Source organism: Ovis canadensis, chromosome 21, assembly GCF_042477335.2.
Source record: "Ovis canadensis isolate MfBH-ARS-UI-01 breed Bighorn chromosome 21, ARS-UI_OviCan_v2, whole genome shotgun sequence".
Taxonomy (NCBI): Eukaryota; Metazoa; Chordata; class Mammalia; order Artiodactyla; family Bovidae; genus Ovis; species Ovis canadensis.
The window spans coordinates 60803091-60828061 of NC_091265.1; the positions used below are offsets into that span (position 1 = coordinate 60803091).

A 24971-nucleotide genomic window follows, 5' to 3' on the forward strand; every position below is an offset into this window, starting at 1 on the left:
GGGCGCTGCGCGGCGGCTGGCCACAGCCGGTTGCCAGGGTGACGCCTGGGAAGATGGCTGCTACGTCTTCGTCGGATTCAGACAGCGGCAAAGGCGAGAGGTGAAGGCTGGGATCCTTGAGACCCGTTTCCCTACATATGTAAAGAGGGTGCCCCGGTCCCTGGGATCTGGGCTCCTGTGAGTCTCAGCAGCGCTGGCAGTCCTTTAAAGATCACATAGGGAAACTGAGACCCAGGGAGTGAATGGGTGTGTGTGGGTGACTCGAGTGCTGCGGAGGGGAAGCCGGAACTTGGACCCAGACTCTATACCCCTAGTTCAGAGCTCCCTACACACCTCATTCCAGAAACCAGTTCCCGAAAAATGTTCTTCCTTCCCTTCGAATTCATCATCTAGCCCCGCCCTCGCCCCCGTCCCCCAACTCTGTCCCTCTTCTCCCAGCAGTGAGGCCAATTCGAAATGGCTGGACTCACTCAGCGATTCCATGGCGAACATCCACACCTTTTCCGCCTGCCTGGGTGAGTCTCTGGGACCAGGAACCCCGGTTCTGGGGAGACCGGGGTGTCAGATGGTCCTCTAGTTAAGCTTCTAGGATGCTGAGGCCCTGGTTTATGGCCCTTTTTATGTTTTCCAGCGCTGGCCGATTTTCACGGGGACGGGGAGTACAAGGTAAGCCTGTCGCCCCAGAAGTGAGGTTTCCTGATAGTTCCAAAGAAGCTCAACGTAGTCTGGAATTCATGTGCACTTTGAAAAAGCACGTTTAGCGTTACACTTTATTTTTAACGTGAGAGTGGAGAGAACCTGTTGATTTCATATGACAGACTGCAAAAAGTACAGCTAAACAAAATGCTGCTGGAGATTATACTAAGACAAAGCCTCTTCATTATGTTGACGTTAATTCTTCGCTGGAGGGATACATCCCATGGTTGGGGGTGGGGCGTTAGAATCTGGAGGGAATTTAGAAGGGAGGAGACTGAGAGTTTTATGTTTATCAAAAGGGTATACATTTTAAGGTTAGCTATGAGCTGATCATCTTGAAGCTGGATGATGGCTATTTGGGGGTTCGTTATATGAGTCTCTACTTCTGTATATGACTTAAATTTTTCCATAATAAAAAGATTAAATTTAAAATTAAGATAAAAATATAAAGATAAGTAAAAAAGAAAATTAAATTTTAAGGCACAGATTTTTTTTTTAAGGTTGAGAAATTATTGAGCTAAAAGAAAGGAAGTTAACATATATTGAGTACTTATTTCTGGACTAGACCCTCTTTGAGGCATTTTCACATACATAGATATTGTTTATCTCCATTTTGTTAGTGGGAAAATAGATTCCAAAAGGCTGAGTTTACCGAGTTTGTTAAAGGTGGCAGACCTGGGTTTGTCAAATTCCCCATCACACGTTCCATTACAGCTCAGCCCTCACCAAGGGCAGTGAATCTACAATGGATACGTTATGATGGCAGCTAGAAAAGAGTCATATCCTGCTTGGACAGTGCAGAAAGATTCGTAGCTTTGGCCCCCAAATCCCTGTCCATAGAGCATTCAACAATTTAGCAAGCATACAGTGAACCCCTTGGTTAAGGGAATGGCAGTCCACTCCAGTATTCTTGCCTGGAGAATCCCATGGACAGAGGAGCCTGGTGGGGTACAGTCCATGGGGTTGCGAAGAGTCGGACACAACTGAGTGACTAGAACATGCAGTGAACCTCTACTGCATGTGAGTTGTTGTACAGACACTAAACTGAGAAATGAATCAGTCCATAGTCAGAAGGAAATACGGATACTGTCCTTGATTCATCCACAATGTTGGCTGAACACCTGGTGTATCCTTGGTGCTGGGTTGACAGCAGTGACGGGTAGAGAAATCACAGACCGCACGTGCTTAGTTGCTCAGTTGTGAATGACTCTTTGCAGCCCCACGGGCTGCAGCCTGCCCGGCTCCTCTGCCCTAAACTGGAGGCAGGAGGAGGCAGGGCTACGTGAACTGTGCTGAAGGATGAATGAAGTGTGTCAAGAAGGCACGGAAGAGGGGAGGGCATCAGGCAGAGGGAACTGCACAGACAGAGGCAGAGTCGCTTGCAAACTCACAGTGTATTTGCCCAGAGGAAATTGCTTTTGAACTGTGTTGTTGGAGAAGACTCTTGAGAGTCCCTTGGACTGCAAGGAGATCCAACCAGTCCATCCTAAAGGAGATCAGTCCTGGGTGTTCATTAGAAGGACTGATGTTGAAGCTGAAACTCCAATACTTTGGCCACCTGATTTGAAGAGCTGACTCATTGGAAAAGGTCCTGATGCTGGGAAAGATTGAGGGCAAGAGGAGAAGGGGACAGCAGAGGATGAGATGGTTGGATGGCATCACCAACTCAGTGGACATGGGTTTGGGTGGACTCTGGGAGTTGGTGATGGACTGGGAGGCCTGACGTGCTGCGGTCCATGGGGTCACAAAGAGTTGGACACGACTGAGTGGCTGAACTGAACTAAAATTGAACATTAGAAAGTTGAGGCCAATATAAAATAGTAGTTAAAACCACTGGCTTTGTTTTTTTAATTTTTGGCTGTACCCTGTGGCATGTGGGACCCTAGTTCCCCAGCCAGGAATCAAACCCGTGCCCCCTGCATTGGAAGGCAGAGTCTTAAATACTGGACTGCCAGGGAAGTCCCAAGACCACTGGCTTTGGATTCGGACAGACGTAGGTTCAAGACCTAGCTGTACCACCTACTAGCTATGTGACTTTTACCTAACATCTCTAAGCCTTATAGTTTCCTCATTTGTGAAATGGGGCTAATAATTGTATCTACCTCACAGGTTGTTGCTCAGATTAAATAAAAGTACATGAAGTTACTGGTGTGGCTTCTGGCACACTGAGCATGCTCAGAATCCAGGCTTTCTGTGGCAGCTTGCATCCTGGATGGAGCATAGCATAGATGGGGAAGTGATAGAAAACCTGTTGGGATCCAGATCAGAGGGGCCTTGCAGGCTTCACTCAGGAGAATGGGCTTGCATGGCAGCTGCAGTGGCTTGAAGGGTGGAAATACAAGAGCTTGGTTCTCCCTTGTGGGTTGCTAGAGCACGTCCCACTCTGCACACTTGGTTCTGCTCCTTTCCCATTTGGAAGCCAGGCCTCAGAGCCAACATAGGAGTTTCAGGCCCCCCAGTGACCTCAGTCATTATCCCAGTGTGTAGAACAGTGTCTGGCATGGAGCAGGCCCTGAAGAAACATTTACTGAACAAATACTGAAAGCATCAGCTGCCCCCTGCTCCTCACTAGGTTCTGTCGTTCATCGTCTCCTTTGACTTTCACTACAAGTGTACTGCAGTGTGCGTGGGTGCGTGTTAAGTTGCTATAGTTGTGTCCAACTCTGTGAGACCCCGTGGACTAGCCTGTCAGGGTCCTCTGTGCATGGAATTCTCTAAGCATGAATACTGGAGTGGGTTGCCATGCCCTCCTCCAGGGGATCTTCCTGACCCAGCAGGGATTGAGTCTGAGTCTTTTTGGTCTCCTGCATTGGCGGGCAGGTTTTTTTGTTTTTGTTTTTGTTTTTTAACCGCTAGCACCACTTGGGAAGCCCCTGTCATGTGGTAGGTATTCCCATTTTGCAGGTGGGAAAACTGGCTCAGGAAATCATTTTTCCCAAGGTCACACAGCTTGCAAAGCCTTTGCCCTCCTCCCACCCACCTGTGATACACTCTGAGTATATATGGATGTGCACCAGCAAAAAGCTAAGCCCAAGAAGAGGGGCAGTAGGGGTGTCTTTGGACCCGAAGCCTGGACTCAGCCAGCCTCTCTCTGCAGCTGGCCATGGGAGACCTTGGCCCAGATGGGCGGCAGCCTCGCCTGAAGGTACTTAAAGGACACACACTGGTGAGCCAAAAACCGCTACCTGACCTGCCAGCCGCTGCTGTCACCTTCCTCGTGGGGTCCCACGAGCCCCGGACACCAGCCCTAGCAATCGCATCAGGCCCTTGTGTGTATGTGTACAAGAATCTCAAGCCCTACTTCAAGTTCAGCCTGCCCTTGTTGCCTACAAACCCCCTGGAACAAGACCTTTGGAATCAGGCCAAAGAGGTAAGTGACACGGGGGATGAGAGCAAAAAGGCAGAGGTGGCCGCTGCAGGTGGGCCTCATTCCCTGCCTGGCTCTGGAGCTCACAGGCTCTACCTTCTTCCCGTTGTGGCACAGGACCAGATTGACCCCTTGACCCTGAAGGAGATGCTGGAGGGCATCAGGTGAGAGCCCACTTTCCCCTTCATGTGCTTCCCTCACCCCCCAGTTCCTACTCCTTCATCCCAGAGCCCACTGTCTGACACCCCCCTCCCCACCGACCAGCCCTATTTCTCAACTAAACCTACTGGGATGGTCCCTCTCCTTACAGGGAGAAGGCAGAGGTGCCTTTGTCTGTACAGTCACTCAGGTAAGGGCCCTCTGGACGGCCAGGGCTCCAGAAGCTCCCTGGGAGGGTAGGGGGAGAGGCTGTGGAGTGGCCTCGGAGGGCAGGCAGGTCCCGGGCACACAGAGGTCCCTACTCTGTGTGTCCAGGTTTCTCCCACTGGAGCTGAGTGAAATGGAGGCGTTTGTGAACCAGCACAAGTCCAAGTCCATCAGGCGGCAGGTACTGCCCCCTCTCATTTCCCTGTAAAGAATACAGACAGTTTTTTAAACAGACCACAAAAAGCCAAACCCGACTAGTTTTACTTTGCAGTTTCCCTTCCAGCCTGTGCCGCCTATGTCGTCTGCAGGGCTTCTCCATTTCGGTTAGCAGTGACAGCTTTGAGTTGATAGATACAGTTATGTAAGATATATCTTTATGTAACATATATCTTTATCATCTTGGGGGTAAAGGTAAAATATTTTCATTAGGGAAAAATTTGAAAAAAATACAAAGGAGAAATACAAGTGACTATACTTACTACTCAGAGTACTCTTACCATTTTGATACATTTTGTTCATAAATAGGCTTTTGCATCCTGCTTCCCTTGAGCATGTAACATTGTATCTTGAGCATCAGTCTTGAAGAACCCCATTTTTAGCGGCCCCTTGATTATTTCACTGGTGATTCATTATTCATGCATAATTTATTCGGTGCAGATCATTGGTCAAGAAGTGTCTTCTTTGTATTCTCTTCATATTTTTCTTAGTTAGGATTTTAATAACTTTATTGATAAACCTACTCATTGATGAGCTCCAGTGGTTCCTGACCTTGGGGGTTGAACCTTGTCCAGGGATGGGCTTTCAGAGTTGTCCCTGCATTTCAGAAAGCCACATAGGAACCACTCACTTGCTATAGAGGACACTCGAGTTGAACGCGTTAACTAATGCATGCCTCCATGTTTGGCTAGCTGCAGATAATTCCCTGAGAAACATTGTTCTCTCCTGCTGATCAGCAGCTCAGATCCACAACTGTCACTATCTCTGAGTACTTTTAAAATCAGGAAGTGAGTTAAGTATTGCTTAGAAGATGCAGTGTGGGGGAGGCCATCTTTCCAGGTATGCGTCGTGACTGCATGGTTGGGAGCCACTAGCATCCGCATTTCTGTAACTTTTCTCCTTCCACTAGGCATTGAGGAGTCCTCTTTTTTTATCTTAAAGATAGTCACTCAGTGAACAGCTTTATCCAAAGAAACATTTTAGTCTCGCTAAATTATTTCCATAGGAGAAATTCCTAAAAAGGGGATTATCGCCTCTTTTGTTTTCGCTCCAATCACAATTAGAAGAAGAACATATGCCCACTGTAGAAACTGCAGAAAAGCACAATGAAGAAATTAAACCCTGCCTGTGATGTCATTGTCCAGAAATAACCAGTGTTTGTATTTAAAAGTTTAGCTTTCCAAGGTTCTTTTTATTCATATATATGTTTTTTAAACTGGGATAATACTAATGTAACTTTTAACCTGTATTTTCTTTTAATACATTAGAAACATTCTTCCTGTCATTGAATCTTTTAAAATCTGATTTTGGTAAATGACCAAAATTGTGGTGTGGTTTTTGATCATACAGACAGTTTATAATTGACTTAGAGAATCCTCTTTTGTTAGGAAATTAGGTTTGCTGCAATCAACACTTTTGTAGATAAATCTTCTGTCACAACTCTAACACTCTTCTTCCTCCTTTGCCCTCTTTCTTTCTGGGGTGTCCTGGGAGGAGCTGGGGTGGGAGATGGTGTGAGGGGATCTCCTGGGTGACCCTGGAGTCCTTCTGCAGACAGTCATCACTACCATGACCACCTTAAAGAAGAACCTGGCTGACGAGGATGCTGTATCCTGTCTGGTGCTGGGCACTGAGAACAAGGAGCTCCTGGTGCTAGACCCGGAGGCCTTCACCATTCTGGCCAAGGTCAGTGTGGGCCTGGCCCTGCGCACACCCAAGGCACAGGCTCCATGCCCTCCCCGTCTTCCCCCAAATCTCCTGCCCCAGTGAGTTAGTTCTTGGTGATACCTGTTCATTGTAGAAAGTTATAAAATGTAGGCAGGCATCTAGAAGACAGATAACCCCAAATCCTACCACTCATGCATACCTTCTGTGAAGGTTTTGGCACAAGTCCCTGTAGACATTTTCATATTTAGACACAGGTATATAACTTTCAATATTTTTTTCTTTTTTTTACAAAAACAGCCCCATGCTGTAGGATCCTGAAACCTGCTGTTTTCAAGCAGCAGTAGCTCATCAGTATCTTTCCATATCTGTATAAAACCATGTCAGCCTTTTCAGAGGCCGCAAAGCATCGATTATATAAATACTCTGTAATTTCTTTACCCTGTCACCAATTGTATGTTTAAGTTATTTTCAGTTTCTTGCTATCATTAACCACCGCCACAGTAGGCTTCCTTGCCAAACGTCTTTGTGTGCTTATCTGAATACCTCCTTACATGCATTCCTAGAAATGGCATAGTTTAGTCAAAGGGTGTGGACTTAACACCCTTTGTTAAGGGTGTTCTCTGTTCCCCTCCAGAGAAACTGCTTATGTTTTAAACTGTGCCCAGGAGGGTGTGAGTGAGGAGAGGGGTACTTAGAGGAGTGGCGTCAGGTCAGGGAGGGGCTGGGGCTCCAGAGAAACTGGGGTGTTTGAGTCTCTCTGCAGATGAGCCTCCCCAGCGTCCCTGTCTTCCTGGAGGTTTCTGGCCAGTTTGATGTGGAGTTCCGCCTTGCCGCCGCCTGCCGCAACGGGAGCATCTATATACTGAGAAGGTAGCTACATCCAAGCTCTCTAGGGTCCGAAGGAACATCTCAGAAACCTAGTGGTTTCGAGGGCTGGCAAGATGAGCAGGGCTTTGGAGCGAGAATGTGGGACTGGAAAGAGCCCAGAACTTCATAGGAGGCAGAGCCCTTGAGCATAAGGGATGTCTGGAGGCTTGTCCCGTGGGGCCTGGCAAAGTGAGGGACGAGGCTGGGTGGCCGTGACACTAGCAGTGAATCAGAAATTAGATGAAAATTAGATTAAAATGGTCTTTCTACTTGTTCTATTGCTTCTGTAGGTACGGGAAATTTCCTCATGCATTAGTTTGATGTTTCTTAACAGTCATTCTTTTAATTCAAGAAATGTTTTTGAGTACCTGCTATGAATTAAGCATTGCATGAGGTATTGGGGATATATTGATGAACAAAACACGTAGTCCCTACCCTTGTGGAAAGACATATTAAGACCAAGATTATATTACAAATTGGATACATGCCTTGGAGGAAAAGTACTGGCTCAGGGAGGAATAAAAGGGGGTCAGGGTGATCAGTGAATGCCTGTCTGAAGAGATTACTTGAAGGTTAAGAAGGATCCAGTTCAAAACAGTGGAGCAAGAGTTATAGGAAGAGAGCATGAAAGCGAACTCTGGGTGGGAAAGACATTGGCACTTGAGCCAATGGTGGCACTTGAGCTTGGTGGCAAGAGATGACATAGAGATCAGGTCGACTCACGCAGGACCTGATAGGACATGGTGAAGATTTGGGGTTTCATCTGAAGGGCAATGGAAAACCATTATGGGGTTTGACTCAGGAGATATGATGAATGACATGATCCATGTTCATTTTGGAGGGTAGATTGGGATTAGGCCCAGAGACCAATGGGAACCTCTTCAGATGAGTCATCAGATGGGCGATGTGTCTGGCTTAGACTTAAGAAAGGTGGGCCAGAGTCTGGATAAGAGAAATAAGATTCAGATGCCAGGAAACTAAAAACTCTGCATCCACACAGCAACCTTCTCCTGCTTTTCTGATAAATTACTAAACTATTATATTAAATGGAATCTCAGTCCATTACTTCATCTCACCTGAGGTACACTCGCTGTAAACTGCTTAACGATAAGTTATCACACAGATCAAGTGAAGTTGGGAGGAAGACCAGGAGGGAAAACACACATTGTGTTATCCAAGGTCATGCACATACTAAGTCCTAGCTGCTGCTGCTGCTAGGTCACTTCAGTCATGTCCAACTCTGTGCGACCCCATGGACGACAGCCCACCAGGCTCTACCATCCCTGGGATTCTCCAGGCAAGAACACTGGAGTGGGTTGCCATTTCCTTCTCCAATGCATGAAAATGAAAAGGGAAAGTGAGGTCGCTCAGTCGTGTCCGACTGTTAGCGACCCCATGGACTGCAGCCCACCAGGCTCCTCTGTCCATGGGATTCTCCAGGCAAGAGTACTGGAGTGGGTTGCCATTGCCTTCTCCAACTAAGTCCTAGAGGTGGAACTAGTTCCTGGGTCCTCTGCTTGTGGGCCAAGGCTACTCCCAGGATCATCTGTGGGGCCTGGAAAGAGGAGGGTCAGCCAGGGAAGGAGAGGAGGTTTCTGGGCTGAGAGTGAGTGAGTGAGCAAGTGTTAGTCGCTCAGTCACTCTGCGATCCCATGGACTGTAGCCCTCTAGGCTCCTCTGTCCATGGGGATTCTCCAGGCAAGAGTACTGGAGTGGGTTGCAATGCCCTCCTCCTGGGGATCTTCCCAACCTAGGGACAGAACCTGGGTCTCCTGCATTGCAAGCAGATTTTTTACCATATGAGCCACCAGGGAAGCCCTGGGGCTGGGAGTGTGTGTCTTCATTCCACAGAGACTCCAAGTGTCCCAAGTACTGCATCGAGCTGAGCGCCCAGCCTGTGGGGCTTGTCCGTGTACACAAGGTCCTGGTGGTGGGCAGCAACCAAGACAGCCTGCACGGCTTCACCTACAAGGTGTGATCTCACGGCAAGCACCTCCAAAGCCTTCCACCCTTGTCTCCTCAGTCCCCCTCAGCAGGCGGGCCCTTCTGGCATTCCCTTCCCAGCAACTCCAGCCAGCCCTTCTTTCCACTCCTCAGCACTGAGCCCCCAGCAGACACTTAGCTGTTCCCTCCCAGGGTAAGAGGCTGTGGACAGTGCAGATGCCTGCAGCCATCTTGGCCATGAACCGCCTGGAGCAGCGCTCCCGGGGCCTGCAGGCCGTCATGGCCGCACTGGCCAACGGAGAGGTCCGCATCTACCACGACAAGGTCCTGCTCAACGTCATCCGCACGCCGGTGAGCTGCTGACTCCTCCCTGCCCCGCTCCCCGCTTGGGACGGACTCACCGCCTCTCCTGATCCCGCTCCACCTGCCACCCTTAAATTTTGATGTATTTTGAAAATGTTCGTTGAGTATCTCATACGCACAACTCACTGTATTGAAAGGATATAACAATGACCGATCCTTATTGTTGAGGGACTTGCAGTCTAAGGTGCGAGCCAGCCAGAAACAGCTGATTGAAATCCAAGACAGACTAAAGCAGACCAAAGCCCAGAAAAAGCACAGAGACAGACTATAGTGACTCGGGGGGAGGGATGGGGGTGGTGAGAGATACATAGGGATGGAACTCAGGAGCCATTTCACAGAGCAAACGACAATTCAGCTGGTCCTCGAAGCAGTTTGCTTTGAGAAATGGAGTGGATAAATGAAGGTGCGGTATTCCAGACTGGAGATAACGTGAACAGTGGCTGAGAGGCATGAGTTTTCTTGATAAAGGAATCCAGGTAGTTTGATGAATTTGGACCTGAGTTTTTCAAACAGTTTTGAGTCATTAGATCGATTTAATGAACCAGTATCAGAACCAGAAAAAAGTTCAGAGGGTTATCACATGTGAAACTTTGGTGTGTACGTATGTGTAAAGTGTCATATGTCACAATATAAAATTTGAAAGCAGCTGGTTTGGACCACAGGCTCTCGGGAGGGCAGGCGGTGTGGTGTACAGGTTGGGGAAAGGACAAAGAGAAAAGGCAGGTTGGAGTCAGATATGGAAGGCCTTGAATATGTAAACAAGGAGAGCAAAAACCACTAGAGGTTTTTCAGCCAAGAGTAGACATGGTCATATTTGTATTTTGAAAGGCAACGGAAACAGCTGTTTGAAGGACAGACTGGGGAGAAAGACGGCTGGGAGACGTGTTAGAAAGCTGAACTCAGAAGCCAGAGATTTTCGGTCTGGAAGTATGGCCATGACTGAGCAGGGGGCGGGGTGCGGGGATTAGAAATACAGGAAATATTTCAGAGGCAGCATAGCTCCCGACCTCACCTCACATCTCACCTCGTACATCATATATGGGGTCTCCCAACCTTATCCCCCCTCCTCCCAATCCTGTTCTCTTCACTGAGATCTTTTCCCAACTAAACTCTGGTGTTTCCACCATAGGAGGCAGTGATCAGCCTTTGCTTTGGCCGCTATGGGCGGGAAGATAACACCCTTATCATGACGACACTAGGTAAGGTGGGTTAGGCCTGGTGCGGGTTTTAGAGGTGGGAGTGTGTGGGGCAGGCCAGACCCTGGGAAAGAAGAGAAGCATGTGGGACATGGGTGGGCCTGGGCTTCGGAAGCAGGGCCTGCCTGCAGACACCATCCCAGCTGGGGCTGGGCCTTCACTGGGGACAGCTCATTAGCAGTTTGATGTCACTACCTGGGGCCAGGCCCTGGCTGTGTCTCCAATTCACCCCAGTATCTGCCACAATGCCAGGAACATCAAAATAGTCAGTAAATAACTGCTAGGAACTCTCCTGGCGGTCCAGTGGTTAGAACTCCATGCTTCCACTGCGGATGACCCAGGTTTGATCCCTGGTCAGGGAACTAAGATCCCACAAGCCAAGTGGCTTGCGCAGACAACTAGAGAACTGCTAAATGGATGAATGCATTAGTGGCAGGACACACTTCACTCCTTTCAGAGACCCACAGTCTCAACAAGAAGACAGAAGAGGATCAACGTGAGGCAGGGTGGGGAGAAAGAGTGGGACTATCGGGTGGGCCTAGGGAGGACGCATGCCATCTGTCCTCTTCCCTAGGTGGTGGCCTGATCATCAAGATCCTCAAGCGCACAGCGGTGTTTGCCGAGGGGGGAGGTGAGGCGGGCCCCGCACCAAGCCAGGTCATAAAACTCAACGTGCCCCGGAAGACCCGGCTGTACGTGGACCAGACACTGCGAGAGCGGGAAGCCGGCACCGGTGAGTCTCAGGCTGAGTCCCTCCCCTTCCTCCTCCTCAATTGGTCCAAAGTGGCAGCAACTGGGTGAACACCACCTGGGTGCCCTGAGCAGCGGGAGGAAACCTGGGTGAACCAGGTGGGTCTCATGCCTCTAGAGGCCCAGAGACAGCCTAGGGGTACACCCTGCCAACAGAACTAGAGCTCAAGGTAGAAGGTGCTGCGGCTGCCCTTCGAGTTCAGAGGAGGGAGCAGCCACTTCTAGGTGCAGGAATTCTCGTAAAAGAAGTAGAATTTGATCAAGGTTCTTCCTTTTCCTGTTTAATTTTTCATGCTCTTTTGTTCGTTCAGTACCTATGTATGCCAGGCCTTGTGCCAAGTGCCTTGGATTAGGCCAGTCCCTACCTAAGGAGCTCGGTAGACCTTGCTAGCTTTACATTGCATGACAGGTGCCTAAGTCTCTGCCAAGTGGTTTTGAGGCGCACAAGAGAATGTGTTTGCCTGGGAGCCTAGCAAAGGCTTTAGAGAGATGACATTGGATTTAACTCTAAAAGATGATTACAAGTCCACCATCCAGACAGGGACAGAGAAGGGCGATTTTGGCAGAGGCCTGGGTAAAGGCACAGGGCCCTGCCTGGGTTCAGCCAGGAGCCAACAAAGGAGGCCAAGACTGCGCAGGCGGCCAGGTAGTGTTAGAAGCTGGGCAGAGGGGCAGGGAGCGGTCCATAGCATCTAGAGGCTGGCTGTGGGACCTCGACCTCCTGTTGCATGCTCCCAGCCTCTGCTCACCATGCCTTCCTCTCATCCTCTCCCCACGGCAGCCTGAGCGGGAGCCTCCTCCCCGCGCTGCCCCCCTCCCACCTCACCGTCAGCCCCTCGTATCCCTCCCCTCAGCCATGCACCGGACCTTCCAGGCGGACCTCTACCTGCTGCGCCTCCGGGCGGCCCGTGCCTACGTGCAGGCCCTTGAGTCCAGCCTGAGCCCCGTGTCTCTAATGGCCCGGGAGCCGCTCAAGCTGCACGCTGTGGTGAGTTCTTGGGGTAGGGGTGGTCAGGCCGCCTCAGGGCCAGAGGGGCAGAGGTCGGGTGGGCGGGAACCCCTCAGGCCAGAGCTGGTTCCAGGGCAACTGGCCCCATGCCCCTTGTCACCTGCCCACAGACTCAGGGACCAAGACCTCCCCCGTGGGCGCCCTCGCCTTCTCTCACCTGTGCCGCCTCTTCTCCTCAGCTGGCCGCAGAGCAGGCACACTCTGCAGCCCCCTCGTTCCACGTGGGGCCTCAGACGAGCCCCCAGACGTGGGACCTGGCCCCCAGGTCGTCACCTTGGGACGTTTCTTCCCAGGAGCCTGGGAAGAAACAGAGTCCTCTTCAGGAGTCTCTTCACTTCAGTAACTGCCGGCAGCCTGAGGAGATCGGACTGCCTGGTGCAGGGATGGGGCTGTCCCGAGACTTCCACAGGCACGAGGAGGACGAGGAGCCCTTAGACACGCCTGACCTCAAGGTCCTCAGGCCCCCAGCCACTCTCAGTGGCTCCCTGAGGTGTGCCGTCGGATCCAGTTGGGGTTCTAGTCTCTCTTTCCTTGAAGACAGTGGAGAGATCCAGAGAGGAAGAGGCTACAGAGCACAGCTGGGAAGAGGGAGAAAGTGAAATCACCACAGCCCCCAGAGGATGAGCGGTGGAGGCGGGCCGGGCCCTGAGGACAGGGGCAGGGCCGTGCAGCAGTGCAGGCAGGAGCCGGGCCTGCTCGCCCAGGCCAGCTCTGCCTCCCACCCGCCTTCTCCTCCCAGGGCCGCCATTCAACTCTATACCCATGGAGCCAAGCTTCTGAGCTCTGGGCCTTCTGATGGACAATGCTTTAGAGCAGTTGGAGGAGGGTGACTTGAGGACGTGGATGAGGAAGCAGGCGGGCAGGGCCAGGGTCAACCTTCTCAGCACCCAAACCCATGAGGTCCTAAGGTCTTTCTCCCCTCCCCACCCTCTCCACAGGTTCAGGGCCTGGGCCCCACCTTCAAGCTCACCCTTCACCTGCAGAACACATCAACAGCCCGCCCCATCCTGGGGCTGGTGGTCTGCTTCCTGTACAACGAGGTGCTCTATGCTCTGCCCCAGGCCTTCTTCAAGGTACTGGCATGACAAAGGGTGGGGTGGTGCCTGATCAGATGCCCACAGGTCAGAGGTGAGGGGGCTGGCAAGTGGCTGCAGCTACAGGGCAGGCTAGGGCGCAGCAGGGGCCCTGAGGAGAGCCCCCAAGGTTGCCTGCCCCAGCTGCTTTTCTCCCCAACTGCGCGGGTCTGAGGGCAGCACTTGGAAGGTGCTGGGACAACAGTGAGAGTCCGGGCCCCACCTGTGCCTCCCTCGGAAGCCTGTTGGTGCTGGGAGTCCCAGAGCCGCCCTGCTGCCTTAGCCCCTCCCACAACAAGAATGGGGACCCCAAGGAGAACCTTCCAGAGTGAAGGGCCTGGTGTTCCCCCGGTCCGCATTTGAGCCTTAGTTGGAAGGGCCAGAAAATGAGAAGGACTTTGGTATGTGGAAGAAATAGCCCTAGACTTGGTTGGAGGTCAAGAGGTTTAGGGACTTGCCTGGCAGTCCAGTGATTAAGACTCCACCTTCCCTGCAGGGTTTGATCCCTGGCCGGAGAACTAAAATCCAGCGTGCTGTGCAGCGCAGCAAAAAAGAAAGAAAGTTTACCTTTAATTATGGACACACATGCAGCCCTGGGGCATTCACGCCCCCACTGAGCCATGTGCCCCTTGAACGGGCCTGTCACCCCTGCTCACCCTGCCAGGCTATGACGTTCAGTTGGGACAGCAGGGTGACAGCGCTTTGAAATCTACCAAACACTGCCTGGGCATGAGGGCTGACTTCGTGACCTCTTTGTCCCCAAACTTAGGTCCCATTGCTGGTGCCAGGGCTCAACTACCCCTTGGAGACCTTTGTGAAGAGTCTTAGTGACAAGGGCATCTCAGACATCATCAAGGTAGGTCACCAGTTGGTACTAGTGCAGGGGAGAGTGTGAGAGAGTGTGGACAAGGCCCCGCGTGGCTGCAGAGAAGGGCTGGATATCTGCACAGCAGGGGCTCCCCCTCCCCTTGGACCGAGCCCTGCACTGGGGCCGGTACAGACCAGGCCGTGCTGGCCTTCTCGGGGAGCAGGGGGGAGGGCAGAATGCCCCCTACTGCCATGACCACCTTCTCCGTAGGTGCTGGTGCTTCGAGAAGGCCAGAGCACACCCCTGCTGAGTGCCCACATCAACATGCCCATGAGTGAGGGGCTGGCAGCTGACTGACCCCATGCTGGGGTTAAAGCCCTAGTGGAACCAGAACCAGGAGGATCCAGCCACCTCCACTGTGCTGGGCAGAGTCCATAGTCCCAGGTTCGCTCCCGTGTGGCACCACGCCAGGCCTCCGCCTCCCTCTCCTCTCCTAGTGTTCCTCCCTCACTACTGGGTGACCCGCAGCACAGGTCAGTGAGCTCCTTCCTCCTCAGGAAAACCCAGGCGCTAACCCTGTGGGCTCCTGCCACTCTGCTCTTGTCCCCACTTTCCCCCAGAAAGCACCCCAGGTCCAAAGGAGGAGTTCTGCAGCAGTTACGCTGAGATGAGGGCATATGCCCCACCTTCTCCTCGGCCACTCTCCTTGGGCATGTCTCTGCTGCTGCTGCAGAGTTGGCAGGGGCCTGGCCCCAGACAGGCTTTTCTTGGGTGAGACTGAGCCCCCTGTTGCTCCCTGGGGTGCCAGGGGCTTGGTTGTTGCCATCTCAGCTTGCAGGCAAAGCACATGCTCTGATCTCCCCCTCTTTCTATTCAGGGCCCCGGGAATAGCTGCCTTCCCACAGGGGGCCTTCCTGAAGTCTTGGGCTCAGCCAAGGTCTCAGGCCTGTGATGCTCCATGAAGATTGCCAAGGAAGAGGCTGGCGCAAGAGGGCAGAGAGTGCCCGGGCAGGGAGCTAGGGGCCTGAGAAGAGGAAGGCTCAGCTTGACAGAGCAGAGGTGGGGTCAGGGCACACAGGAAGGGCATCTCAGGGGTCCTGGGGAGGAGGCTTGGGAGGCAAGCCTAGAACTGCCAAACAAACTGCTCTTATGCTTTGGAGCCCAGATCAGTCAGGTGAGTGGCAAGTTCACTGGGCAGTGGCCATTATGTGTGAGATTTGCTGGAAAAGCATAGGCCTTAGGTTGAATCAGGGATTGAATGAAGGTGCATGTTAAGATCTTAGGGGTCAGAGACACACAGTCTGGGCCGTCGGGGCCTCCTGGAGTCCTCTAGCTAGTCTGCCTGGCTAACCTGCCAGCTGTCTTTTGGGTTAGTGCTACCCACGGCCACCCTGAGCCATTTGTAAGCCAGGAATCCTGTTCGCTGAGGAAGGACCTATGTCTTCTTCTGACCAGGTACAGCCTATCATGTGGCAGACAGCTCAGGCTTGTGGGAAGAAACCAAGTTTCTTATGTTTCCATTTCCACAAGTATAAAAGGATGCGGTTTGACTAGATTGTGCTCTAATATCCTAGAGTTTGGCAGCCCCTGTAAAGAAACCGGGAGTCAGCTCCAGAAAGGGGATACTTGGCAGGAGTAAGCACAGAACTTTTGCTCTTGAGACCAAGGGCCCTGCATTGATTGATTCTGCTGGACAACAGCCTCTGTGCTGGAAATGGCAAGGGACAGCCCACAGCTACAGTCTCCGCAGGGAATGCATTTGGGGCGAGGTTAAGAGAATTAAGGGGTCTGGACCAAAGCAAGAGCCCATTCCCCTCCTGTCTGCACGGTCCAGCCACTCACAAACATAGACCAGTTAGGTCGGGGTGGCCTGGGGTTCCTCGATCAAGCTGACTGAGGCTCAGGGGAGTGAGGAGGAAGTTCAGTATGGAAATGAAAGGACAGGTAGAGGGAGCGTCACTGTCAGTCAGATTTCAACCAAACCTGAAGCGTTTTCCAAGAGAGCTCATCGGAGATGGAAGGCCCTGCCCCAGAAGGTATCAAGCCCCTTGTCACTGGAGCTGTGTCACTGTGGGAGGCCACATGACCTTACAGTTCCTTTCACCCCCGTGAAGTGATGAACTGTGTGAACTCGGAATGAAGAAGTCTCCTCTGGGTTCTCCTCATAGTAATCCATGATGATGCAAGTGGAGAAACGATCCCGAGGCCCAGCCCCTAATATGAATTTACATGATGCAATACTGTGTTGCTGTTCAGTCACTAAGTCGTGTCTGACTCTGCAGCCCCATAGGCTGCAACACATCAGGCTTCCCTGTCCTTCACCATCTCCCAGAGCTTGCTCAAACTCAGGTCCATTGAGTCGGTGATGCCATCCAACCATCTCATCCTCTGTCGTCCCCTTCTCCTCCTGCCTTCGGTCTTTCCCAGCATCAGGGTCTTTTCCAGCGAGTCAGTTCTTCACATCAGGTGGCCTAAGTATTGGAGCCTCAGCTTCAGCATCAGTCCTTCCAGTGAATAGTCAGGATTGATTTCCTTTAGGATTGACTGGTTGGATCTCCTTGCTCTCCAAGGGACTCTCAGGAGTCTTCTCCAACACCACTGTTCAAAAGCATCAATTCTTTGCTCCTTAGCCTTCTTTATGGTCCAACTCTCACATCCATACATGACCACTGGAAAAACCATAGCTTTGACTAGATGGACCTATTACTTAAAAACACATGAATCGCATGATGCGGACAGTGTAAATAAAGCAATTTGCAGTAGGAAGCAGTGCGTGATGCCCAGTGCCCTCACTAGCTAGAGCTCTGAGAAACTACATTAAGGATGAGGAGAGTGGGGCCTTTTTTTAATGTTAAAAAACATGTACCTACTTAGTACTCTGTTTGTACTAAGAGTTGCTTAGTCGTGTCTCTTTGCAACCCCATGGACTGTAGTCTGCCAGGTTCCTCTGTCCATGGAATTCTCCAGGCAAGAATACTGGAGTGGGTTGCCATTTCCTCCAGAGAACCTTCCTGATGCAAGGATCAAACCTGGATCTCGCACACTGCGGGCAGATTCTTTACTGTCTGAGCGACCAGAAAAGCCCCACTTAGTACTATGGAATCGGGCAATTTATAACAAGGAAATGGCCTCTTCCCGTTCTCAGTACTGTGCCCCTGCTACAATCATTTCCGGCTCCATTAGCTATTCTATAAATATGCTTATACAATCTTTGTTGGCTCCCTGTCATAATAGATGAGGCTTTAGCGCTCTTGTGGCAGCACCCTGCCCTCTCCTTTTCTCCCCAATTAGGTAAATCCGTGTTCACTGTTTAGATTACTACGTGACTCTCCACTGCAGAGCCAAGAATGGGGCTGTAATTAAATTACCTTTTCGTGTATTTATTTTCCATGGAGTTAATAGTTGCCCTGTTTTTTCTCCTTTGCTTAGTTTTCTATGTATACCAACTGCTGGTTCTCCGACTGGGTCTGACAGGTCCTCTGGGTGCGTCCCTTCATCCCTGGCTTAAGGGAGTGCCGTTTGTTCACTAGAGCTACAGCAAGCACTTCTGGGAATTCTGTTTGCCATGTTCTGGGCCAGATTCCTTAATTCCTGGACCCTGTGTCCTTCTTCATAGTTCTTTTACCCCTCACCTGGTGAAGCACATCCACGGGTACCTTCTCTAAAAAGTCACTAGAGTCGGGCTTTCTTGGTGGCTCAGTGGTAAAGAATCAGCCTGCAAATGCAGGAGGCCTGGGTTTGAGCGCTGATTCGGGAGAATCCCACATGCTGCAGAGCACCTAAGCCCACGCACCACAACTGCTGGGCCTGTGCGCTAGAGCCCAGACTGCAGCTGCTGAGTCCCGCGTGTCCCAGAGCCCATGTCCCGCAAGAGAAGCCGCTGCAGTGGAAGCCTGCGCACTGCAAGTCGAGAGCAGCCCCTGCTCGCTCCAACTAGGGAAACGCCGCGCAGCAATGAAGACCCAGCACAGCCAAAAAATAGTTATTTTTAAAAGAATCTTGTAAAAAAAACTAGAGTTAAAAATTTTAAGACACTATTTGTCTGAAGATTTTATTCAGTTCGTACATGTATGTGATAGTTTGGGTCGAATTTGAAGGTGAAAGTCATTTTTAGGTAAGGAAATCATTTTTAAGGGGTGCGCCCTCGTATTCTGACTTTTGGTAATGCTGTTGAGAGGCTCCATGCCATTTTTGCTTCTGACTTTTCTCTGAGGTTCTGAAACATCTGACACATTACCGTGTGTCATTAGTTGTTACGCTGCGGGGTGGAGGCTTGCATCCTTCAATTCCAGAAAATTGTTTATTGAGTGATTTCTTCCCATTTCCTCTGTTCTCTCTGGAATCCTGATGAAGCCCAGCATCTGATAAATGATAATTGCAGAGAGAATAGAACTGAATCCTCTGATTTTCTTCTGTCTTCTCTTATATTATCTTTTGGTTCTATTTTCTGAGAAGTTTTTACCTTTCAGCTCTTCTCTGGAATGGTTTTTAAAATTCTGTTTTATTTTTTGGCTGCACCACATGGCATGTAGATCTCAGTTCCCCAGCAGAGGATCGAACCTGCACCCTCTTTAGTGGAAGCACAGAGTCTTAACTGCTGGACCACCAGGGAATTCCCTAAAATTCTGTTATTTTAATTCTCAGCTCTTTTGTTCTGTTCAGTCTTTAATTATGGTACCTTTTCAAGGACATAGTTAAGTTCAACACCATCAATCAACTGGATTTAATTGACATCTACAGACTACTTCAACAACACTAAAATACACATTTTTTTGGAGCTCACATAGAACATTCACCAAGACAGATCATATTCTGGACCATAAAAAACACTTTAACAGATTTAATAGAAATCATGAAGTGTCTGCTCTCACACTAAAATGTAAATCAGTAACAGAAAAATAACTGGAAAATTTAAAAATACTTGCAGATTAAACAGTAGTCTTCTAAATAATACATGGGTCAAAGAAGAAATCTCAAATGTTAAAATATTTTGAACTAAATTAAAATGAAAACAACTTATCAAAATTTGTGGGTGCAGTGAAAGCATTGCTTAGAGGGAAATTTATAGCACTGAATGGATATGTTAGAAAAGACAAAAGACCTAAAATCAATAATTAACATTTCCACCATGGGAAACGAGAAAAGACCGAGAGTAAATCCAAAATAAAAAGAGCAGAAATCAATGAGATCAAAAATAGGAAATCAACAGAGAAAAAGCAATGAAAACCAAAAGCTGGTTCTTTGAAATCTTAATAGAATCAACAAAAGAAACTGCCTATTTCCAAGTCTAGTACTGGGTAGAAGAGAGGGGGAAAAAAAATCTCTCCTGAAAACTTTTAACCACATGCCTCCCTGAATAAGTCTGCAACCTGAACTGACAATACCTGTGTGATCCATACCACCCCTAGCTGAGAATTTAAAATGCCAGGTTGGTTTGTCATCAGGCAACGGATAAACGTATTTCCTCTGCGGAGGAATTTACTCTTCACTCAATCTCAAAAAATCCCCATTGACAAAATTCCAAAAAGTATGAATTCACAGTCACAACTCATGAACTGCAGGAAAATATGGCACTGTGAGCAAGAGCAAACAATAAACCTGCAATATCAGGCCTCAGAAACTTAAGGTACTGGAATTCCCAAACGATATATATGCTTTCAATATATTTAAAGAAAAAGGAAACTTAAAATGTAAGACAGCAAGAGTATATAAAATAATCTGAAAAGGAACCAAACAATTTCTAGAAATGATAAAATATTTGACAGGTAAAACTCAACAGATAAGTGGGTACAACCACTAAAAACAGAAACAAAAAAAAAAACTTCAATAGGCTGGTTTAGCAGCTGAAGAAAGACTTATCTGGGAGACAGATTCGTAGAAATTGTCCAGAATGCCAGAAACAGAAAATACGAGCTATATAAGAGGCAAGGAGGATGGAGTAGGAAGGTCTAATCAGAGTTCCAGTGGGGACAGAGAGATGACTGAGAATTGAAGAGAAGACGGTTTTCTAGAACAGATGAAAGACATCAATTCATAGAATCAGGAAACCCAAGGAATCCCATTAAGATAAGTACAAAGAAAACCACACTGGGACACATCGCAGTAAAGCAGCAGAATACCAAAGAGAAAAAACCTTTAAAACAGCTGGAGACAAAAAGTATCTTCAAAGGAACAGTGAGGACAACAACAAAATGGAGACCATAAAGACAGAACAAAGTTTTCAATATATTGACTGGAAATAACTATTAGCCTGGAATTCTACACCCAGCAAAAAACAACTTTAAATAAAAAAGTAAAAAACTGGAAAAGACAGGCGATGGCACAAAATAAAGGGGTAGAAATTTATCCAATAACTTAATTAAAATAGATAAAAGTGACTACTTCAAATAGAAAACATGTAAAAATCGATATTCAGGCCATTCTTAGGAGGCAGAGAATGAAAGTAAAAGGATAAAAAACATATTTGGAATAGAAGGGAAATTTCTCAGCCTAATGAAAGTTGTTTTTTTTTTTTTTTACAAAAACCAGCAAATCTATTTTATGATGAAATACTGAAATTATTCCCTCTAATGTCAGAAACAAGGGCGCCCACACTTTTCTCCACCCAGACAGAGAGATGCAAGAAAAATAAGAGATATAAAAAGTACCTTTTCACAGAGATGATTATACATACAGAAAACTCAGAATTTTCAAGTAAATCATAAATTTTAGGTTTCTTGGACATAAAAAATTATTTTTATAAACCATGAATAACAGCAGCACAATATGAAGTACTTAAGTTTAACCAATTTATGAGAAAAAAGTAACTTTATTGAAAACATTAAATGGAGAGAGACACCATGTTCACGACTGGAAACTTCAATCTCATGCTGATGTTGATTTTCCCCAAACTGATATATAGATTCAGTTGGGTTCCATCACAATTTAAAAGGGGTTTTTATTGATGGAATGCAACAAGCTGATTCTAAAATTTATATAGAAGAGCAAGGGCCAACTATAGATCTTAGGAGAACACACACAGATAGATAAAATGATCAGTGGGACAGAAGAGAAAAATAAATTGTATATTTGATGGATCACTATACAGCAAGGAAAAGGAATGCCTTACAGCTACACATGTTAATTTGGATAAATCTCAGACACATGGTATTAAAGGAAAAAGCAAATTGCAGTCAAATAAACATGGTATAGCTTCATTTATATAAAAGTCGGAAACATGCAAAACAGAACATCTATAATAAAATCACAAAGCAAGCAAGGGAGTGACTGAGACAGCACGGTGTGTCCTCTACCAGGGACAGGCACAGCAGGGACCACACAGGGTATCCACCTGCATTGGGAGCCGCGAAGTCTCAACCACTGGGCTGCCGGGGAAGTTGTATCCATTTCTGAAATGGGGGTAGGGAGTGTGTTCTTTGTCTTGAAATATTTCCTTGCATCTCTTCACTATTTAATTCAAAACCAAACAAAACAAGAAAAGATTCTAGAGGATGGGGGTAAAGCAGAGAAGGAAACGGCAAGTTTGCCAGTGTTTATGTACAGAGACAGCTACACCAAGTTCCTGCTGCTGCTGCTACTGCTAAGTCGCCTCAGTCATGTCGGACTCTGTGCGACCCCAGAGACAGCAGCCCACCAGGCTCCCCTGTCCCTGGGATTCTCCAGGCAAGAACACTGGAGTGGGTTGCCATTTCCTTCTCGAGTGCATGAAAGTGAAAAGTGAAGTCGCTCAGTCATGTCTGACTCCTGGCGACCCCATGGACTACAGCCTACCAGGCTCCTCCATCCATGGGATTTTCCAGGCAAGAGTACTGGAGTGGGGTGCTGTTGCCTTCTCCGACACAAAGTTCCTAACAGAGTTAAATAGTAATAGTGCACACTGTTCAGAAAAGCAAAGAAGTCCTAGCAGCTCAAACCTTCGTGGACGTGGGCAGAGCCTTGGGCTTCTCTGAGGGCTCTTGGAAGGCAACCTGCCATGTCAGTGGAGGGCTACCCCCTGCCCCAGCAGCATTTGTAGATTTTCACTTAACCCCACTTTTGGTCCAGCCCCTCACCCACACCCTCCCCAGTTTCCCTAAGACACAAAGCTGCTTCAAAAGCCCACACCTCCACCCCAGTGTGGTAGCTCCTTGGCTGCAAGGGGTCAGGTGGGCCCTGGGGGGAGGGAGATCCTAGCTGTTCCTCACAGTCCCTCTTGTCAGCCCCAAACCTCACCTTCCATGGTGCTGGTGGAACCCCAGAGCCTCTCCAGGGCTCAGGGTCGGGGGTGGGGGATTTGGTGGCCTCTCGGCCCCTCCCTCGGGAAACACTTAATTGCAGCGTCTGGTTCTCTAGGAGAGTAAATGAGCCTCTATCCACTTTTCGTCTCTCAAACTGTTGTCAGGTTTTTTGGTCTACTGCTGTCTCCCTATTTTCTCTTTGTAAATTTATATCATTTTTCATTTCTTTATTATCATTTTAGATTTTAAGAGGAAACAAGTAAACTCACAAAGCTAAATCTGCCACATGTAACTGGAAGTGTCTACTTACTATATTTAAATAAGTGTTTAACAAGGAGCTCCTGAAGAGACCAGAGAGGAGCTTAGCCATCTCGGCACCATCCTAGACAGATGCTTGAACATCCCTCCCCCCACCACCCCAATTTCTCTGCCTTGATTTTTTTGGTCAGGCAAAAAAGGGTGAAGTACAAATTGCAAAGATCTGGGTTCATATCCAGACTCCTCCATTTACTACCCTGTGAAATCACCACATCAACTCTCACAGCGTTAAGTTCTTCACTGGCATAATTGCTGCCCAGGGTACCGGGTTAGCTGGAGACAAGTTCAGTGAGGTTGTGGCTGTTGAAAAGCTCCTCACTATAAAGCACTCAAGCTGGGGAAGAATTGTGGGTTCTCATACCCTGGATCACTACATTCTGCCTTAGCCTGCTGCACCCCAACTCCCCAGCCCCCCTGCCCCAAGGCCACAGGAGGCAGAGCTCTGGATCCTCACACCCTCAGGCATTCTGTGGTTCCCAGGTCTGACAGTCAAAGGAAACAAAAACAGCAGCCTGGGCCACTGAGGAGGACCAAAAACCCACAAAGCTGGAGGGAGTCCCAGAACCAAGTGGGCACTTTATTAACCTGGCAATGGGGCAGCCAGGCAGGCCGAGCAGCCCCTTGCCAGACCTTTCATGGTTCTCAGGGGCCACTAACAGAGGCTGAATCCCAGGGTCCAAGCCCTGGACCCTAGGAGTCCAAGCTGGGCAAGGGCAAGCCCAAGGGTGGCAATGGGAGTTGCTGAAAAAGCAGGCATCAAGTACCAGCCTGCCTCCCTCTGAGGCTAGGGGTGGGGGTGGGCCTGAAACGAGTTACGAGTCCCCTCTCCTGCTCGCCTTGTGCAGCTTGTACAAGCTCAGGCGCTTCCTGGAGTCAGGAAGCCATGAGTCCCACGTCGGCTGTGGTCTGGAAGGTGATCCCGTCCCCTGGCAACGGGGAGGCCAGGAAGGGCCAGAGCCAGACGAGGACCCAGCGGGGCCCCAGAGCTGCCTGCAGGTTGTGGCAGGGGCCCAGGTCGTATGCGTGCTGGCCCCGAGCCCACTCGCACGTGGTCTGGCCCCTGAGCAGCAGCATCCCGTGAAAGAGCAGTCCGGCCCCGCACAACAGCGCGCCCGCCACGCACGTGTCGGTCACGAAGGCCAGGGCGAACTGCGCCAGAGACACTCTGCCTGCAGGGAGAGAGCAGAGAGGGTAAGGGAGCAGCAGCAGGCCCAGCCCTCCCAGAGCCCGGCTCCTGCCCTCCTCCCGTTCCCTCCGCCACCATGAAGCAGGGCGCATTCCTCTGCTCCACAACCTGCAGAGTCGCTGCTCCCTGGCCAGCCCGTGCTGGCTAACGGGGCAGACATAGCCCCCTGCCCTAGACACACCTTCACTCCTGCACCAAACCCCTGTGAGCACCCCCCACGAATGCCAGGCTAGCATCTCCAATCTTAGGGAACTCACAAGAGATTCAAGAGATCATGTCTCAGTTAATGACAGCTGTGGTGGGCATGATGACAGAAAAAGCATCTTGGACCATCCTCATCAACAACAGGTAATAAGTATCAGCTGAACCAATGAACTGCAAGATGCCATGAAATGTTTTACCAAGCGAGAGAAGCCTGACACAGAAGGTCATGTATTGTACGGTGCCATTTATATGAAATGTCCCAAACAGGCAATCCATGGATATAGATCAGTGGTTTCCAGGGGCTGGGGAGTGACTCCTTAAGGGGTAGAAGCTTTCTTTTGAGGGCAATGAAAATGGTCTGGAATTAGTGGTGATGGCTGGACTACACTGTGAGTATACTAGAGACAATTGTGCAGTTGAGGATGGTTACAATTATAAGTAATTGTAATTGTAGTTACAATTAGTAACTGTAGATACAATTATGCTATGTGAATTTTTCTTCAGTTAAAAAAAAGAGCTGGCTTCACTGTTCACCTGAAACTGTCACAACATTGGTAATTGTCTATAGCTCAATACAAAATAAAAAGTTCAAAAAAAGAGAGCTGGGCTTCTCTGATGGCTCAGTGGTAAAGAATCTACCTGCCAATGCAGGGTTCAATCCCTGGTCCAGGAAGATCCCGCATGTCATGGAGCAACTAAGCCTGTGTGCCACAACTATTGAGCC

The 24971-nt window shown here is 49.3% G+C and overlaps 2 protein-coding genes across 6 annotated transcripts in view; one reads left to right on the forward strand and one right to left on the reverse strand.

The window, feature by feature from the left end:
- On the forward strand, positions 1 to 18360 carry BBS1 (Bardet-Biedl syndrome 1). Of its 4 annotated transcripts, none has more exons than XR_011251888.1 (18): positions 1 to 100; positions 439 to 515; positions 632 to 666; positions 3794 to 4066; positions 4181 to 4227; positions 4374 to 4412; positions 4538 to 4610; positions 6200 to 6331; positions 7077 to 7183; positions 9032 to 9152; positions 9317 to 9475; positions 10617 to 10686; positions 11258 to 11416; positions 12288 to 12421; positions 13381 to 13515; positions 14285 to 14371; positions 14594 to 14767; positions 15201 to 17702. XR_011251888.1 is itself a non-coding variant. In XM_069566338.1 (17 exons), exons 1-17 carry the CDS (start codon positions 54 to 56, stop codon positions 14678 to 14680), a joined length of 1782 nt encoding a protein of 593 aa, XP_069422439.1. In that variant the 5' UTR covers positions 1 to 53; the 3' UTR covers positions 14681 to 18360. The 4 variants fall into 4 exon arrangements, 2 of the variants coding, with proteins under 2 accessions (XP_069422439.1, XP_069422440.1); XR_011251889.1 differs by having other exon boundaries at positions 14 to 100; positions 442 to 515; positions 14594 to 14856; XM_069566338.1 differs by having other exon boundaries at positions 14594 to 18360.
- ZDHHC24 (zinc finger DHHC-type containing 24) overlaps positions 18348 to 24971 on the reverse strand; it is an 11556-nt gene continuing 4932 nt past the window's right edge. The window contains exons 3-4 of one of the 2 annotated variants that reach the window (XM_069566343.1): positions 23694 to 24026; positions 18348 to 18684 (exon numbers count right to left, since the gene is read on the reverse strand). In XM_069566343.1, coding sequence (XP_069422444.1) covers positions 23731 to 24026 — 296 coding nt within the window. In that variant the 3' untranslated portion in view covers positions 18348 to 18684; positions 23694 to 23730. Of the gene's footprint in view, positions 18685 to 21097; positions 24027 to 24971 lie in introns of those variants that run through there. The other variant, XM_069566342.1, reaches the window with a different exon arrangement.

Bases quoted from the DNA above. Each gene is read 5' to 3' on its own strand.
- BBS1 (XM_069566338.1), top strand. From the start codon at position 54: ATGGCTGCTACGTCTTCGTCGGATTCAGACAGCGGCAAAGGCGAGAG. The intron at 4,228-4,373 runs GTGAGAGCCCAC...CTCTCCTTACAG, and splicing joins GAGATGCTGGAGGGCATCAG to GGAGAAGGCAGAGGTGCCTT. The intron at 11,417-12,287 runs GTGAGTCTCAGG...CCCTCCCCTCAG, and splicing joins AGAGCGGGAAGCCGGCACCG to CCATGCACCGGACCTTCCAG.